Source organism: Lytechinus pictus, chromosome 14 (genome assembly GCF_037042905.1).
Source record: "Lytechinus pictus isolate F3 Inbred chromosome 14, Lp3.0, whole genome shotgun sequence".
NCBI lineage: Eukaryota > Metazoa > Echinodermata > Echinoidea > Temnopleuroida > Toxopneustidae > Lytechinus > Lytechinus pictus.
In genome coordinates this window covers 25,004,923-25,020,239 of record NC_087258.1, presented here as the reverse complement: position 1 = coordinate 25,020,239, position 15,317 = coordinate 25,004,923, and the positions used below count along the sequence as shown (strand labels likewise).

General features: G+C 37.6%; 1 protein-coding gene across 1 annotated transcript in view; it reads left to right on the top strand.

Moving 5' to 3' along the window:
- LOC129276880 (exosome complex component 10-like) overlaps positions 1-15,317 on the top strand; it is a 55,130-nt gene that overhangs the window by 2,231 nt on the left and 37,582 nt on the right. The window contains exons 2-8 of the mRNA XM_064109443.1: positions 3,984-4,120; positions 4,414-4,537; positions 6,065-6,166; positions 8,474-8,636; positions 10,815-10,899; positions 13,228-13,414; positions 15,160-15,303. Coding sequence (XP_063965513.1) covers positions 3,984-4,120; positions 4,414-4,537; positions 6,065-6,166; positions 8,474-8,636; positions 10,815-10,899; positions 13,228-13,414; positions 15,160-15,303 — 942 coding nt within the window. The remainder of the gene's footprint in view (positions 1-3,983; positions 4,121-4,413; positions 4,538-6,064; positions 6,167-8,473; positions 8,637-10,814; positions 10,900-13,227; positions 13,415-15,159; positions 15,304-15,317) is intronic.

Here is a 15,317-nt window from a genome sequence, read left to right as displayed (position 1 = left end):
CAAAGTGAATGGGTGCGTAGACATGGGGTACCAATTTTTTGTTCAATCTGAAAATGACTGCCTAATGTTTTTTCCAAGAAGATCATGTATTTCTGTCTAATTTTTATGAGATATTTGGTTTACTTATATTAATAGGGATGCCACCCCAAAAATTGAAATTTGAAGTGTTGTAATTCTAGTTTTAAATAGTTTAACTGGAATAAGCTCTGAAACACGAGTAAAATGACACCAAGATCATCAAAATTGGACGAGGGCCGGGGGGTTGCCGAGATATGGCCAATTCAAATTTTGAAAAAAGGCATATTTTCTGCCAAAAAGTGGCCAAAATGGCAAAAATGTGTTTTTTTTTTTTTAAAGCTACCTCTTTTAAAACTTGATGAAGTATAGCTAGGACCTAGGTTGCTTTTCCTTGGGGCACCTAACATGTTAACAACCAACAAGTACCTGAAAAATTGGGTCCGAACTACTTTTCGTTTTCATATTAACGGAGTTCAAAATATGTTGAAAACACAAATTTTCACCTTTGGACCCAGAGGAAATTGGCAAAAAATGACTAATAGTAATCAAGTATCACTGAACATCCTGTGCAAGTTTCAGGTCACATGATTAAGGTAAAAGGTAATTTAGGGTCAATGATCTTTGGCCAAATTGGGGTATTTGTTGAATTACCATCATAACTTTGAAAGTATATTGGTCTAGTTCATAAAACTTGGACATAAGAGTAATCAAGTATCACTGAACATCCTGTGTGCATTTCAGGTCACATGACCAAGGTCAAAGGTGAATGAACTTTGGCCATAATGGGGGTATGATCTGTTGAATTACCATCATAACTTTGAAAGTTTATGGATCTGACTCATGAAACTTGGACATAAGAGTAATCAAGTATCACTGAACATCCTGTGCGAGTTTTAGGTCACATGTTCAAGGTCAAAGGTCATGTAAGGTCAATGAACTTTGGCCATGTTGGGGGTATTTGTTGAATTACCATCATACCTCTGTAAGTGTATTGGTCTAGTTCATAAAACGTGGACATAAGAGTAACCAAGTATCACTGAACATCTTGTGCGAGTTACAGTAGTTTTCAAAGTCAGCACTTCTGCTATATTGAATAGCGTGATGCAGGTGAGACGGCCAGAGGCATTCCACTTGTCTCCAATAGCAGAGTGATCAAGTTATCAGATCATCATGAAAATGGCTGGGTATGAAGTGTGAGAAATCAGGATTGTGCAATCACAAGTGAAATTGACGAAAGTTCCATCAGACATTCAGAAATCTTAGTACTAATCAACCTATCAATGATAGACATTGTTCTGGTCGTCCATACTCCAATTGCCTGCCCTGGGGATTTTTTCGTTGTCAAGGACATGAACTTGGAATGTTCCACTTTGACATGGGGTTTTTGAAAATGAAATTGGGCAATATAATCACATCGCTAATAGAGTTTCAAAATACCCCTTCACATCCCAATCGCCCCGGCTTACGATCAAATTCCTCGGTCCTGAAATCTTGATCAATGGGAATCAGCTGATCTTACATATGAATGGGTTGATTATGCTAGGATTTCATCGAGGTCGTAGTTGAAATATGTGTCAGCAATGGGTATGAAAATACAAGAACTTGAAAGAGTTTTTCTTCAGGTTAATGTATCATTGTTTTTTTTGTTATATGTGTACTTTTTTTGCATTGTTTGAATAACTTTCATCATTCCTGCCAAGAATTTGTAAGGATAACCGTCAGCAGCGCGCACTGGCAGGAATTTCTCGGCGCGCGAGTGGCATCCCTAATAATAGCATAAGGAAAATTATCAACTGAAAGAATTTGTGAACTAAAAAGAAATTCATGTTAAATCTTAACTCAAATCGTTAGGTGCGCAGACTTGGGGACCACCATCATAATGTGAAATGCTCTAATTATGAGGATATTGTAAATATAGATTCTAAATGTCAATTATTATTCCATTGGGCATTATAATTTACCTTTCCGTCGTCGGCTCTCCTCTCGAGCTCAGCCGGAGTGGAGGCTCCTAGACTAGAGAGTAAAAATCATTTACTAACGTATGCTTTAATCTCCACCGAAAAAAGTTGCCACCGTGTTTACGTCGCCATCTTGATTTCATTGTCTTTCGCTTGGCAACAGCACGCAAATCGCGCGATTTGTGTGCATTCGCATGTCGCCAAGCAAAAGACAATGAAATCAAGATGGTGATGTAAACACGGTGGCAAGTTTTCCCCGTCTTTTCATAACATTTTTCCCCTTTTTTAAAGATGAATTCTTGTTTAAAAATGAAATCGATAGGGTAGAAATGTCGGAAATGAAGTTATATCCCATTTACATGATTTAGAGCTAGATCTTTTAGGAGGAAAGTAGAAATCTCGGGGGCGAAAGTTTCAGGTTTTTTGGCGGTACATGGAGATGAATGGGAAGGAATTCCTGGCTCCGTGGAGAGTAAGCATACGTTAGTAAATGATTTTTACTCTCTAGGAGCCACTTGGCTACTCGAGCTCGAGTCGCACCAGATAATGAGATGTCATGATTTGAAATTGAAAATAGAAATTATGTTATTGATGTTTTTTAGACAAGAGTATGAGCCGAGGAGGAGGATGAATGATGAAGGTGACAATATATCTGATTGGCCTGTGATAAATTATGAATATGATGAATTGAACCCGAAGTGCACTGAAAGGACAGTCAGGAGTCTTTTATTTTGTTCTGAACGTTTTGGGCAGGACTCACTGACTCGGCATGCTCAGGAAGAGGAATGAATCAATTTAAAAATGCATGTTGGTTGGTTGGTAATAAATTATGTTGAGGAAAATCACGATGGTGATGATGGTGATTGATCATGAGCATGATGGTGATGATGAGAATGATCATGGTGATGATGTCTTTTGATGATGAGAATGATGATATCGATGAGAATGTTGGTCTTGATTGATGATGAAGATGCTGTCTGATGGTGTGGAACTGTGAATGGACTGGTGGTGATGGTGGATTGTGGAGGTGAAGGTGATTGCAAGGATGAGGATGGATAATAAAAGAAAAGGTGATGATTTCTAAAGTCGTGTCTAGGGCATATCTACACAATTCTTGCAGATTTCTTTTCACCAAATATCCTCTGCTGCCATTAAACCGGCTAGACCAAGTGGATGGAGATCTATTGAAGTTTTTTGTTTTTTATTGTAAAAATTCGCTAATGTCTGGTCATTTTAATGGAATACATGTTATTGTTATCAATTTACAAAGACTACAAGTCTACATGTAAATTTTTTTTTTTAATATTACCATCAAGAGCACTAGAGCTTTATCATCGAATTAGTGCAAATCTCAAGTGCAGGACTGCAGCATAGAGCTTTGATCTGTGCCTTGGACCATGCACTTGTCCACGAGCAGTAGACGGCAGAATAAAGTGTTCTATTTTTACCTCTGCTTTATAGAAATTTCATACTATCGCATCATTTTGTATATATTTTTGTAGCCAAGGTAGGATTCTAGCCAATTCGAGGATTGGTTGGTAAATTTACTTTGGCTGATTTTTTAATTTCTTTATAAATTGATCAACTTGTAGATATGAAGGTAAATGTAGAGTCCTTGAAAAAGCCAAAGAGATCCTAACCAATGAGAACCATGCCCTTCAGGAATATTATAATTTGATGAGGTCAGGCAAACATCTGAGATCCCTTCCAGGCAGAACCTCACGCTTTGTAAATTATTTTTTTCCAGTTTCAATCCGTGAATTTAATAGCCATACTTGAAATTATGTTACCCCCCCACTTCCTGCCTTTATCTTATTTTCTCTTATCTTTGCTTGTTGATTTGTGTAATGTTTACTATATGTATCGGTGTAATCTTTTGTGTGTATTATGTGTTATTCTAATTATTTTGTGTGAACAAATTGAATTTCCATTTGTACTCGATTGCAATTGGACAATAAAAAGATCTGAATCTGAATTATGCTGCTTCTCTATTTGGTCAATTCACAGAAAGCCCTTGGCAAGCTGAAGGTAGCCACCAGAACCGCAAATGAACTACCCTCTGCCGGTGATGACTACGACTTCTACTCCAGTTACGAAGGATTCAGGCAGTTCTGCAATTCGCAGGGAGACAAACTCCTGGAAAGGTTAGTCTGAAATGCGAGTGTTGCTTCGCAAGTTGCAACCCAATATGTAGGTTGGAAAATGATGACTGAAATGAATGATTATTAATGTTATTGTATATTTTGTATCAGGCATAAAAATTGTTTTTTTTTATTTTATTTTCAGGTGCTACTTTTCACAACTTAACACTGCCTAAATCTGCAACATTGGATAAGCTTTAAAATTTCTCTTATGAGCATTTTAGGGGCTAAATCACCCCAGACCCCTGTGGACCCCTGTGTATTTTTTTTCTCCCTGTTTTGTATTTTATTTTTAGTATCCAGAGGCTAGCAGGACAGCAAGGAGCCGGTGGAAGTCAAGTTGGTCTCAGCAGAATCCTCGAGCTTGAGGATCGAGTAGACTCTCTCATCGAGACCAATGATACACTTCTTGAAAGTGCGGTAAGACGATTAGTAAACGTAATAATTTTTTACCGTTCATCTGTTATGTGAAGGCATAATAAATCAACACTTTTTGGAATGCCCCTCCTACCAGAGCTGTGCACTTTTAAAGATCAGGGGGGTGTTTCACAAAGATTTAATTATGACTTATTATTATTATGATATTATTCTTCTTGAAGATCTTGTCAATGTTTTCAACTAAGGCAATATGTCATGAACTATTATCACAGTACCTCAAATATTGTTTGAATTTGTAACGGAATTAAGAGATAATTGGTTAGTTTACATTGCACGTTTCCATGCTGTCATCTCAAATAATGTGTTGTGCTGATGCTATTAATGACGATGCAGATAGTAAACCTCCCTTTACTGTCCCCCTCTTGTGTCACGTCTATCCCATCATGCAATGTGCACAATCAAGGGTCAGTCCCAATTACTAAATTTATCATCTTATTTTAGTAGTAATACCTCAGTCATATTTACTCTACGGCGGCCATACCGCGAGTCGAAAACAGCCGTTTTAACTTTTTTTTTACCAGCGATACATAGGTGGTTTTAATAAAAATGAATAAAACGGCTGTTTTCGACTCGCCGTAGAGCAAATGTGACCAAGGTATTAAGGGTCTTGTCCTTCATACATAGTCTTTAATTTTGCATACTCAATATCTGAAAATTGTATGCAACCAGCAGATTTGGAACCCTTCATCTTCTACTTAATTGCAGTTGCTGCCTTGCAAGTAATAGATGGTGACCCCAAGTTCCAAATCCTGGTTGTTCGAATTATTATAACAGTATTTAAGTAGTGGTAGTACAACAGCAAACTTATCAGGGGGCTGTTTCATAAAGCCATTCGTTAAGTTAAGAGAGAATGACTGGTGAACGTTTCTTAAGTGCTAAACCATCGCCAGTGAACATTTTGGTGTGTACCATACACAAGAAAGGATCACCAGTCGCCCTGAAAGTCACTGTTAACTTACGAACAGCTTTATGAAACACCCACTTGGTTTTGTTCCAATTGATTAGGGGGGCAGCAATCACCCTTAGCCCTCCCTCCACTTTGCATTTTTCAGTACATCCTCAATCCAACCTTCCTCCTCTCTTCCATTTCCTTACCATTTGTGGCCTTCCCCTTCCTCGAAACATCCATCTCAAACACAAGAGCCCTGCTTAAAATGTGCCCATCATCCCTCCTCGGTACATACCCATAACCCTTCCTGATTTTATCTGAATTTCTCTCATCTTTGCTTGTTGATTTGCATAATGTTTACTATATGTGTCGTGTAATCTTTTGTGTGTATCATGTAATATTCTAAATTATTTTGTGCGAACAAATTGGATTTCCATTTGTACTCGATTGCAATTGGACAATGAAAATATCTGAATCTGAAGTGTAACATATCCTATTTGCCATTGCTAAATGGTCCACAGCTTCTTCCTAGCCCAACATGTTCCATCAAGTTCTAAGTCTTCTCCCTCTTTTTATCAGCTTTACACCATGTTATTCATTCTATTTAATAATAATCACAGGGTGCGTTGTTGGATGAAGCAGAAGGCATCAGCAAGCCGGCCCAGACTTTCTCACCTGGCGTATCTAAACCACAACTCATCGTCACCAGCTGGAACAAAAAGGTAGGAACATGAAACAATTTCTGAACGGGGATGGTTCTCTTTTTATGCTCCCTCAAATCTTTGCTCAATGGATTTTGGTCCGTTATTACCTCATCATAGTTTTGTCCATGGATACATGTTGTCTTTTTTATTATTTCTTTTTCAGTTTGACCAACAATATATTGAATTCAATTTAATCACAATATTGATATGTTCTTTCAAGACATTTAGCCCTCTATGCCAAATTGATCGTGTGAAACAACCTGTACTGACCGCACAGAAACGTTGCTAGCGCGAACAATGCGCTAACAGAGGCCCTGTTACAACCGGTAATGTGGCAGCGATGCCTATGTTACAACAATGCATTACTTACACATTAAAATAAATGTTTTGACATCACAATCCGAAAGTTTTGACTGGGCTTACTGTTAGTGCTCTGTTAGTCTAACAGCGTTTCTGTGCGGCCGGAACTGATGAGAGTTTCATAAAGCTAAGTGTAAAGTTATGCACAACTTAATGCACGACTTAGACATGTTCTTAGGTCCTAAGTCAGCTACATATGGATATATCATTTGGCACAAGAAAGGGTCATCAGTCGTGTATAAAGTCATTTATAAATTAAGAACAGCTTTATGAAACATCCACCTCGTAGCAGTTTTCCGTACAAATGCACACATTATGGCCTTTCTGTGACATGAAATTAAATTCCTTTGTGGGAAGAATGTCTGTGTTTACTCAGATTTTAGAAATTGAAATTTATCCCCATTGCATCCAATTAAGCCGGCTATTTCACATTGATACATTGTGTGATGGTGGTATAGTGATGCAGAGATTAAACATGTCTGACTTCTTCCTCTTGTATCCTAGCTTCAACTCATAGCAGAGATGCAATGATATGTCAGATACAATGTGTAAGATTGTTTTTGTTATCGGATCTGGATTTAGAATGAGCAGTAAACAAAAGTATGATTGATAAGGACTTAGTTCAAACAAAAGAATGATAGGTCAAATGTCAGCAACACTGACCAGAAGTTTTAGCTCAATTAAGGGATGGAGATGAATCCAGTCATTCTTTTATTATATTGGAGTGGGAAACTGGGATATACCCTCTTCAAATTCATTAGGTCATGATGTCACTCACTCATTATTTCTTTGGTATTCTATTATATGTAATATGAAATATTGTAATTTTCTCCTCATTGGAAGGTGAAATAAGTTTTCTTCCTCTATGAACATGGGGAAATACAATTGTTCTAACATTTTATGGTTCCGTAAAACTGGTCGTTATTGTCCAATCTGTAAAAATGGAAATATTGTATAATTCAAACAATAAAAAACAAAAGAAATAGTGAGTGAGGGACATCACTGACTATCTCATTTGCGTGTTGCCGAGTTGTGCATATAACTGTTTTGTAAAAAATAAGCGAAACTTTAAAATGTCATAACTTATTTTACATCCAATTTTGATGAAATTTTCAACATTATTCTTGTTTGATTTTTCTGTATGGATTCAAATTTTTTTCTGGGATGGACTTGACCTTTAAAGATATAGTCGCTAGCACCACAGGGCTTAATTATCCCATGATCGTCTATGGCAATTGCTATGGTCAACCTGTTGTCCTTGATGCCCTGTCAACAGCCTTCGAGATTTGCTGTGTCAGTTTAAAAGTTATCCCATTGGTGCTGTATTATAGAAATGTGCCCTTTTAAAGGTCAAGTCCACCCCAGAAAAATGTTGAGTTGAATCAATAGAGAAAAATCAAACAAGAATAACGCTGAACATTCATCAAAATCGTCATCAGTCCCCTCATTTGCATACCGAACAGGATGTGCATATAGGTAACTGTTTCTTGAAATTAAGCAAAACTTTAAAATATAACTTATTTTACACCCGATTCAAATGAAATTGTCAGTGTCATGCTTGTTGGACTTTTTTCTCTTTTTATTCAAACCAACTTTTTGTTGGGGTGGACTTGTCCTTTAATCAGTGGCCTTGCCCTAAAATGATGGGCGTCAGCTTTTATTGGGAATAGATTATAATTTGCTGACCCAGACTTAGTGAAAGCATTGAGAATACAGGCCTCTTTGAGGAAAAGGAACTTGATGTACCAACAAGAAAGTCTTCGGCTAAGCTTGGCTTGGCCTTGAGCAACGTTGAGACCAGGGAATGTAAGTTAACGACTTGATATCCAGTGGCATTACATAAAGTCTGCTGGTCGTAAATCTCTTCCACACCGTTTGAATGGCATCCGAATGGTTTCAAATTCCTGAAGAAACCCGGCTTTAAGACCTGTCACCATCTCGACTTTACCCATTCTTTCCATACAGAAATCAGAAGCCAAGGACCAGAAGTCTAGGAACTTCCGTTTGATGCATGCAAGGAACATTGCAAGACCTCAGCTCAAGTTTAAAGACAAGGTTGATAACACCAACAGACCATTTGTTCCTGTCATCACAAGCAAGCCCAATGCAATCAAACCACTTCAAGAAGGTAATAAGGGAGGGTGATTGGCTTCATGGTTTAATCCCACTTAATCTAATCTCACTTGTTCTAATCCCTCTTGGTCCAATCCCACTGGGTCTAATCACACTTGGTCTAATTCCCTTTGGTCTAATCCCTCTTGGACTAATCCCTCTTGGTCCAATCCCACTTGGTCCAATCCCACTTGGACTAATCCTTCTTGGTCCAATCCCACTTGGTCTAATCCCACTTGGTCTAAATCCCTCTTGGTCCAATCCCTCTTGGTCTAATCCCACTTCTGTGAAAGAGACCTAATTTCTTCAATAATCCCAAATATGTGACCTGCCACCCCGAAACCAACAATAAGTCGACCAAAATGAACATTCAGATTTTTATTGAGCTTGAAAATGAATTTCCAAAGCTTTAGAATGATTGACCAACAATAACCATTACAAGTACTTGATTGAATGCAGGGGAAATTCGGCAAGAGCTTAAAAAAATAAGGAGAAAACAACGTTTGAAGTTCGGGGTTCACTCCAGCATGAGATGTGCATACTTTGTAATCTCAGTGAAACTCCCAAGCAGTCCGAAAAAATGTAGTGTCCATGAAACTCTTGTATCTTTTCTTTTATTCAACTTCACGACTTCAAATTTTCACAGTATGAAGAAGAAGAATTGCTCTTTCAGATAAGCTATTTTTTTAATTTTTGGTTTTTGGAGACTAAATCACTATTTTGGCCATTTACAGAGAAACTTGCTCGGCAACTTATTGGTGGTTTTGGGGTGGTAGGTCACATATAATCTTCAAATCCACAACAGTAGTTTTGGATCCGTGGTCTTGAACCATGATATACGCATTGAACTTCTCATGTTCATTTTTCAATATCTTTGGAAGAGTGTATTTTATTAAGGAAATTACATGATTAAAGGGGAATCCAACCCAAGTAAAAACTTGTTTTTATAAGAAAAAGAAAAATCAGACAAGTTGATAGGTGAAAGTTTGAACAATATTGGACAAACAACAAGAAAGTTTAAAAGTTGTAAATATTGGTAATCACTATACTCATGGAGACTTCAAATTGGCCGCATATGGGATGTTATAGTGATGTAAGGCAAGGACTACTCTTCCATGTACTCCAATACATATTATGGCTAAAATGTCATTTTTCCCAAAATTTTTATTTCAAATTATATTTTTCATTCATGAGGACATTAAACAATATACTACCTGGGTTATATTTAGATAACTGCCCCAGGGGAATGGGTACTTAGGAGAAAACCACAAATCCCTGATAATAAAGTAAATGGCCTATGGGAAAGTTGTCCTTGCCCCTTGTCATAATTTACTTACCCAGTTGCCAATTTGAAATCTACATACTATTAGTGATCTTAATTTTAAAGCAGCTATAACTTTCTTATCGCTTGTCCGATTTCTTTCAAACTTTCACCATTCTGTTTAATTTATTTTTCTCCTTCCCAACACAACATTTTATGGCCAAGGCTGGATTCCCCTCTAACTACTGTACTTTTGATGCATCTTTCCATGCTGTCATCACACATGATGTGTTGTGTTGATGCTTTTAATCACGATGCAGATAGTAAACCTCCCTCTTGTGTCACGGCTATCCCATCATGCAATGTGCACAATCAAGGGTCAGTCACATTAAAAGTTTTAACATCTACATTTGTGTGGCACTTAGTTGCATGCACTGTACAGTGTAGTCAAAGTTTTTATACATGTATGTCCCAATTCTCCACCTTCCCCCCCCAAAAAAAAAAAAAACTAGTGAGACACCTTATTCTTGTTATTATATATCTTTCTACATTTTGTTACAAATATTGTTTGAAATATTTAATTATTGACTTTGTCAGCGGATATAGTCATGTTTTCCCCCAAGAAATAGCAAATTTTTATCAGTTGCACAGTTCTAGCTGAATTGCCACGAAATGGTCTGTTTCATATAATTTTGTAAACAAGTTTTTTTAAGTTTATTAAAAAACTAACGAAGCATCAAATTATTGAAAAATCATAAAAAATTACCACCTTTAGCACTCTATAGAAGGGATATGAGCACTTCTATGAATTTACTTTGTTATTATTAATTTGAAAGATCATAATCTTTTTAAAAGTTATGTACATGTATAACCTACTTGAAAATATGCTGAATTGACTGGAAATTAAATCTTTGTTTCTTTTCATTTTCACAGTGTTTGATACTGTGAAGAAGTCATCTTTGAGAGAAACTGATTCATTGTCTCCTCCCAAACGGGATAGTGAAACCCAGACTGAAGTGTAAGTTTTGTCTTGTCTTGTCTTTCCGTTAATGCCCACAATCATTATATTGATTATTATGGCATATGAACGTCAAGCTTGACTTGACCTGAATTTTGCCGGGACCAGCAGGTGCAATACACCGGGTGAACAGTGTATTGGTTTTAACGTGCAAAGGTTGTGACTCTCCTATACACGGGACCAACATTTGCGTCCTTTCCGATGGATGGAGTGTTTTCCAACTGCATTCACACCTGCACTGAATACAGTGGTGAGGCACGCTAACACACAAGACTATAGCATCAGATTTTTTGTTAGTCGCGTTTCGGCATGAGCGGTACTCGAACCCCTCACGTTGAGATCTACGATCTTATCCGAAACATGCGCTCTAACCGACTGAGCTACGCTGCCTCTCTTAAATGAATCAAGTGTTGATATTGGACAGCCTTGATTGGAATAACAATTCGAATAAAGATGAAGATAATAATTGCAATAATAACATCATATTAACCAAGGTTAGCCACACTTCAGTTCCAAATACTCTTCTCCCAGCTGGCCCTGATAAACATGATAATGTTAGTAATTATCCCGGCAGTGTGATACAGTTGAATAAAGTGGAGCTTTGTAAGAAATACTGGCAGAGTCAGAAAGAAGTTCAAACATTTTTTTTACTGCGCATACCAATATTAACATGTATTTCACCAAAGATTTTGCTCCTTATCATTATAAGTATCATTCTTTGATTTTGATACCTTACAGGAAATCATGTGAATAAATGACCTTCTTTTACTGTATTACATTGTGACTACATAAACTTGCTAGTAAGACTGAATCAAAACGTTTAAATGTTGTTCAAACGCGAAAATCATAACAGTTTGGTCATTTTTGTCTCGCCTGCGGAGCGAGACCTAGGTATCACTATTTCCGGCGTCGGCGTCGTCGTCGTCGTCAACAATTGTGTTGTACACCCAATAACTTTCTATAGCTTCGAGGTGGGATCACCAATTTCATACCAGAGGTCCATCTCCTGAAGGCACAGGTCAAGTTCGAATATGAGTCAAATTGGAATAAGGTCAAAGGTCAATGAACTTTCCATGACTGGCTCTGTGCTGTGTTGTACACATAATAACTTTGTACACCCAATAACTTTCTATAGCTTCGAGGTGGGATCACCAAATTCATAACAGAGGTCCATCTCCTGAAGGCACAGGTCAAGTTCGAATATGAGTCAAATTGGAAGAAGGTCAAAGGTCAATGAACTTTCCATGACTGGCACTGTGCTGTGTTGTACACATAATAACTTTCTATATCTTCGAGGTGGGATCACCAAATTCATACCAGATGTCCATCTCCTGAAGGCACAGGTCAAGTTCGAATATGAGTCGAATTTGAATAAGGTCAAAGGTCAATGAACTTTCCATGACTGGCACTGTGCTGTGTTGTGCACATAATAACTTTCTATATCTTCGAGGTGGGATCACCAAATTCATACCAGAGGTCCATCTCCTGAAGGCACAGGTCAAGTTCGAATATGAGTCAAATTTGAATAAGGTCAAAGGTCAATGAACTTTCCATGACTGGCACTGTGCTGTGTTGTACACACAATAACTTTCTATAGCTTCGAGGTGAGATCGCCAAATTCATTCAAGAGGTCCATTTCTTGAAGGTGCAGGCCAAGTTCAAATGTGAGCCGAATTTGAATAAGGTCAAAGGTCAATGAACTTTCCATGACTGGCAATGTGCTGTGCTGTACACACGATAACTTTCTATATCTTCGAGTTAGGATTGCCAAATTCATACAAGAGGTCCATCTTTTGAAGGTGCAGGTCAAATTCAAATGTGAGTTGAATTTGATTAAGGTCAAAGGTCAATGAACTTTCCATGACTGGCACTTTGCTTTGTTGTACACATAATAAATTTTTATATCTTCGAGGTAGGATTGCCACATTCAAACAAGAGGTCCATCTCTTGAAGGTGCAGGTCAAGTTCGAATGTGAGTTGAATTTGATTAAGGTCAAATGTCAATGAACTTTCCATGACTGGCACTGCTGTGTTGTACACACAATAACTCTCTATAGCTTCGAGGTGGTATCGCCAAACTCGTAACAGAGGTCCATCTAAGTCATATAGCAGACATGTAGTTTTGACATGCAGTCTCTTCATGACTGCAATATGCAGGCGAGACAACGCTTGGCGTTTGCCTTGTTACATGTATGTCACGTTGCTCAAATTTCCCATTTCACATCTTTACATGCAAAAAATGCCTGTCTTTTATCCATATTTCCTTGAAAGTATGAATAATACCAGAGGGGTGCAGTAATAACAAGTGTTCTCCTTTCACCTGGGCAGGTACCCCCATCCCTACCAGTATGAGCTGGATCACTTTGAACCCCACCCATCTCAGCTGGAACCGGTAGACGACCCAAGTTACGCCCCCATGGAGGCCACGCCCTTCACTCTTGTAGACAGTGTCAAGAAGCTAAAGGAGCTGAGTCAGAGTCTTCAAAATTCCAAAGAGATCGCTGTTGATTTAGAGGTAAGAGTTTGTTGGAAATTGTTCACCAATGAAATAGTAGGTGATATTTTTATTAATTATATGTTAAAGGCTATTCCAGCCTTGCCAATAAAATAGGGTGTACATGTATGTGAGGGAAAAAATAATAGAAACAGGGAACAGCAGAATTATGGCTGTTTTCAAAATGTGATCACTAAGACTGGAAATTTCAAATTGGCAATCGGGTAAGCTAATATTGACAAGTGTTGGGACACATCTTTCCATTGGCTCTGTATTATTAGGAATTTGTGATTTTCTCAAAAAGTACCTATCCCAGGGGTGTGAGAGTTCAGATTTTTATCTGATTTCAGATTTTATTCGTTTTGATTTTCGGCTTAATTTCAGCTTATTTTTGGCTTTCCTCTGTACAAAAAGTATGGGAGCTCTTTCTATTTCAGACTTTTTCTACAAGTTTCAGCTTTTTTCAGATCTTTTTATTTGTAACCACTCACACCCCTGCTATCCCCTCATGGTAGTGATCAAAATATAACATGGCTGGCATGTTGTTTGATGCCCCCTTAATAGAAAAATAAAATTTGAAGTAGATTTTTCGCCAAAATCGATGTACAAATCCTTTGGGAACGACAGATTTCAGTAGTCAACAGGGCACTCAACCTTAGAGCTTAACTACTTGATGTAGACCCTTTCAGCATTCGTATCTGTTGTTTCTTGGTCACATGCCTTTAAAAATTTGTTTTCAAGGAGGGTTTTAATGTTGCCTTTGCGCCTTTTTTTATTGCATCCAATTAAGCCGGCTGTTTCACATTGATACATTGTGTGATGGTGGTATAGTGATGCAGAGATTAAAGCATGTCTGACTTCTTCCTCTTGTATCCTAGCTTCAACTCATAGCAGAGATGCAATGATATGTCAGATACACCTCACTCAGCTTCACTTCAGAACACCCCTCTCTTTAGAATATGTGAACATGAGCAAGAGTTATACTAAGAATTGTACAACATTGGAATGTATGCTTTTTGTGATAATATGAAGTTATTTGGTTTGTTAGTTGTGCTTTGTATGGTGTTGACATATATATAAAATACATGAATTCGTAATTAGTATGAATTATCTGAAGTATGACGAGGAGAAAATCATATCAACTAAATGGCACCTTAATACCTCAATTTCGATTCGAGTGTGAGGCAAAGGAAACAGCAATATGTTATGTCTGTCTTTGTACATGTCCATACCGTTTACATTTTCCCAGCAACTGAAGATGGTTCAAGCGTTCAACTTGATACTTGTCTCATGTTTGTAAGAGCGAAGATGATCCTAGTAGTTTTGAGAATATCAAGGTCAAAAGTCCTCTGTCAGATAGGTTGAAATATTCCTGATTATGACTTCTGCTCCAAGTAATTCATACATGATTCATCTTTGCATATCAGAGAGAGGTTCAAATCGCAGTCACAGTGTTTGGAATTTATCCACATCATTATTTGAATGTCATTTTAGGGGACTAGCCTTGATAGGCCTTTGGCTTCGCTTGTTCCTGCATCCGATATGTCGTGCTTTTCATTTGCTATAAATTGTAATCTTTTAATTTATATTGTATTTTGCCTTTTTATCCCTTGCCTCTTTATAATATTTTCAAATATTGTTTATTGTGTTACATGTATGTTTTTATCTTGGATGAAAATAATAGGCCATATGGGTCATTCAATCAATCAATCAGTCAATTAACTATTATTATTATTGACTTTCATTATATCTTCTCTTTTCTGTAGCATCATTCATACCGGTCTTATCTCGGTTTCACGTGTCTGATGCAAATCTCTACAGCTGATCAAGACTACGTAGTGGACACTCTAGAGCTGCGGAGTGATCTTCAGATGCTGAACGATGCTTTTACTGATCCAAAGATTGTCAAGGCAAGTATCAGTTT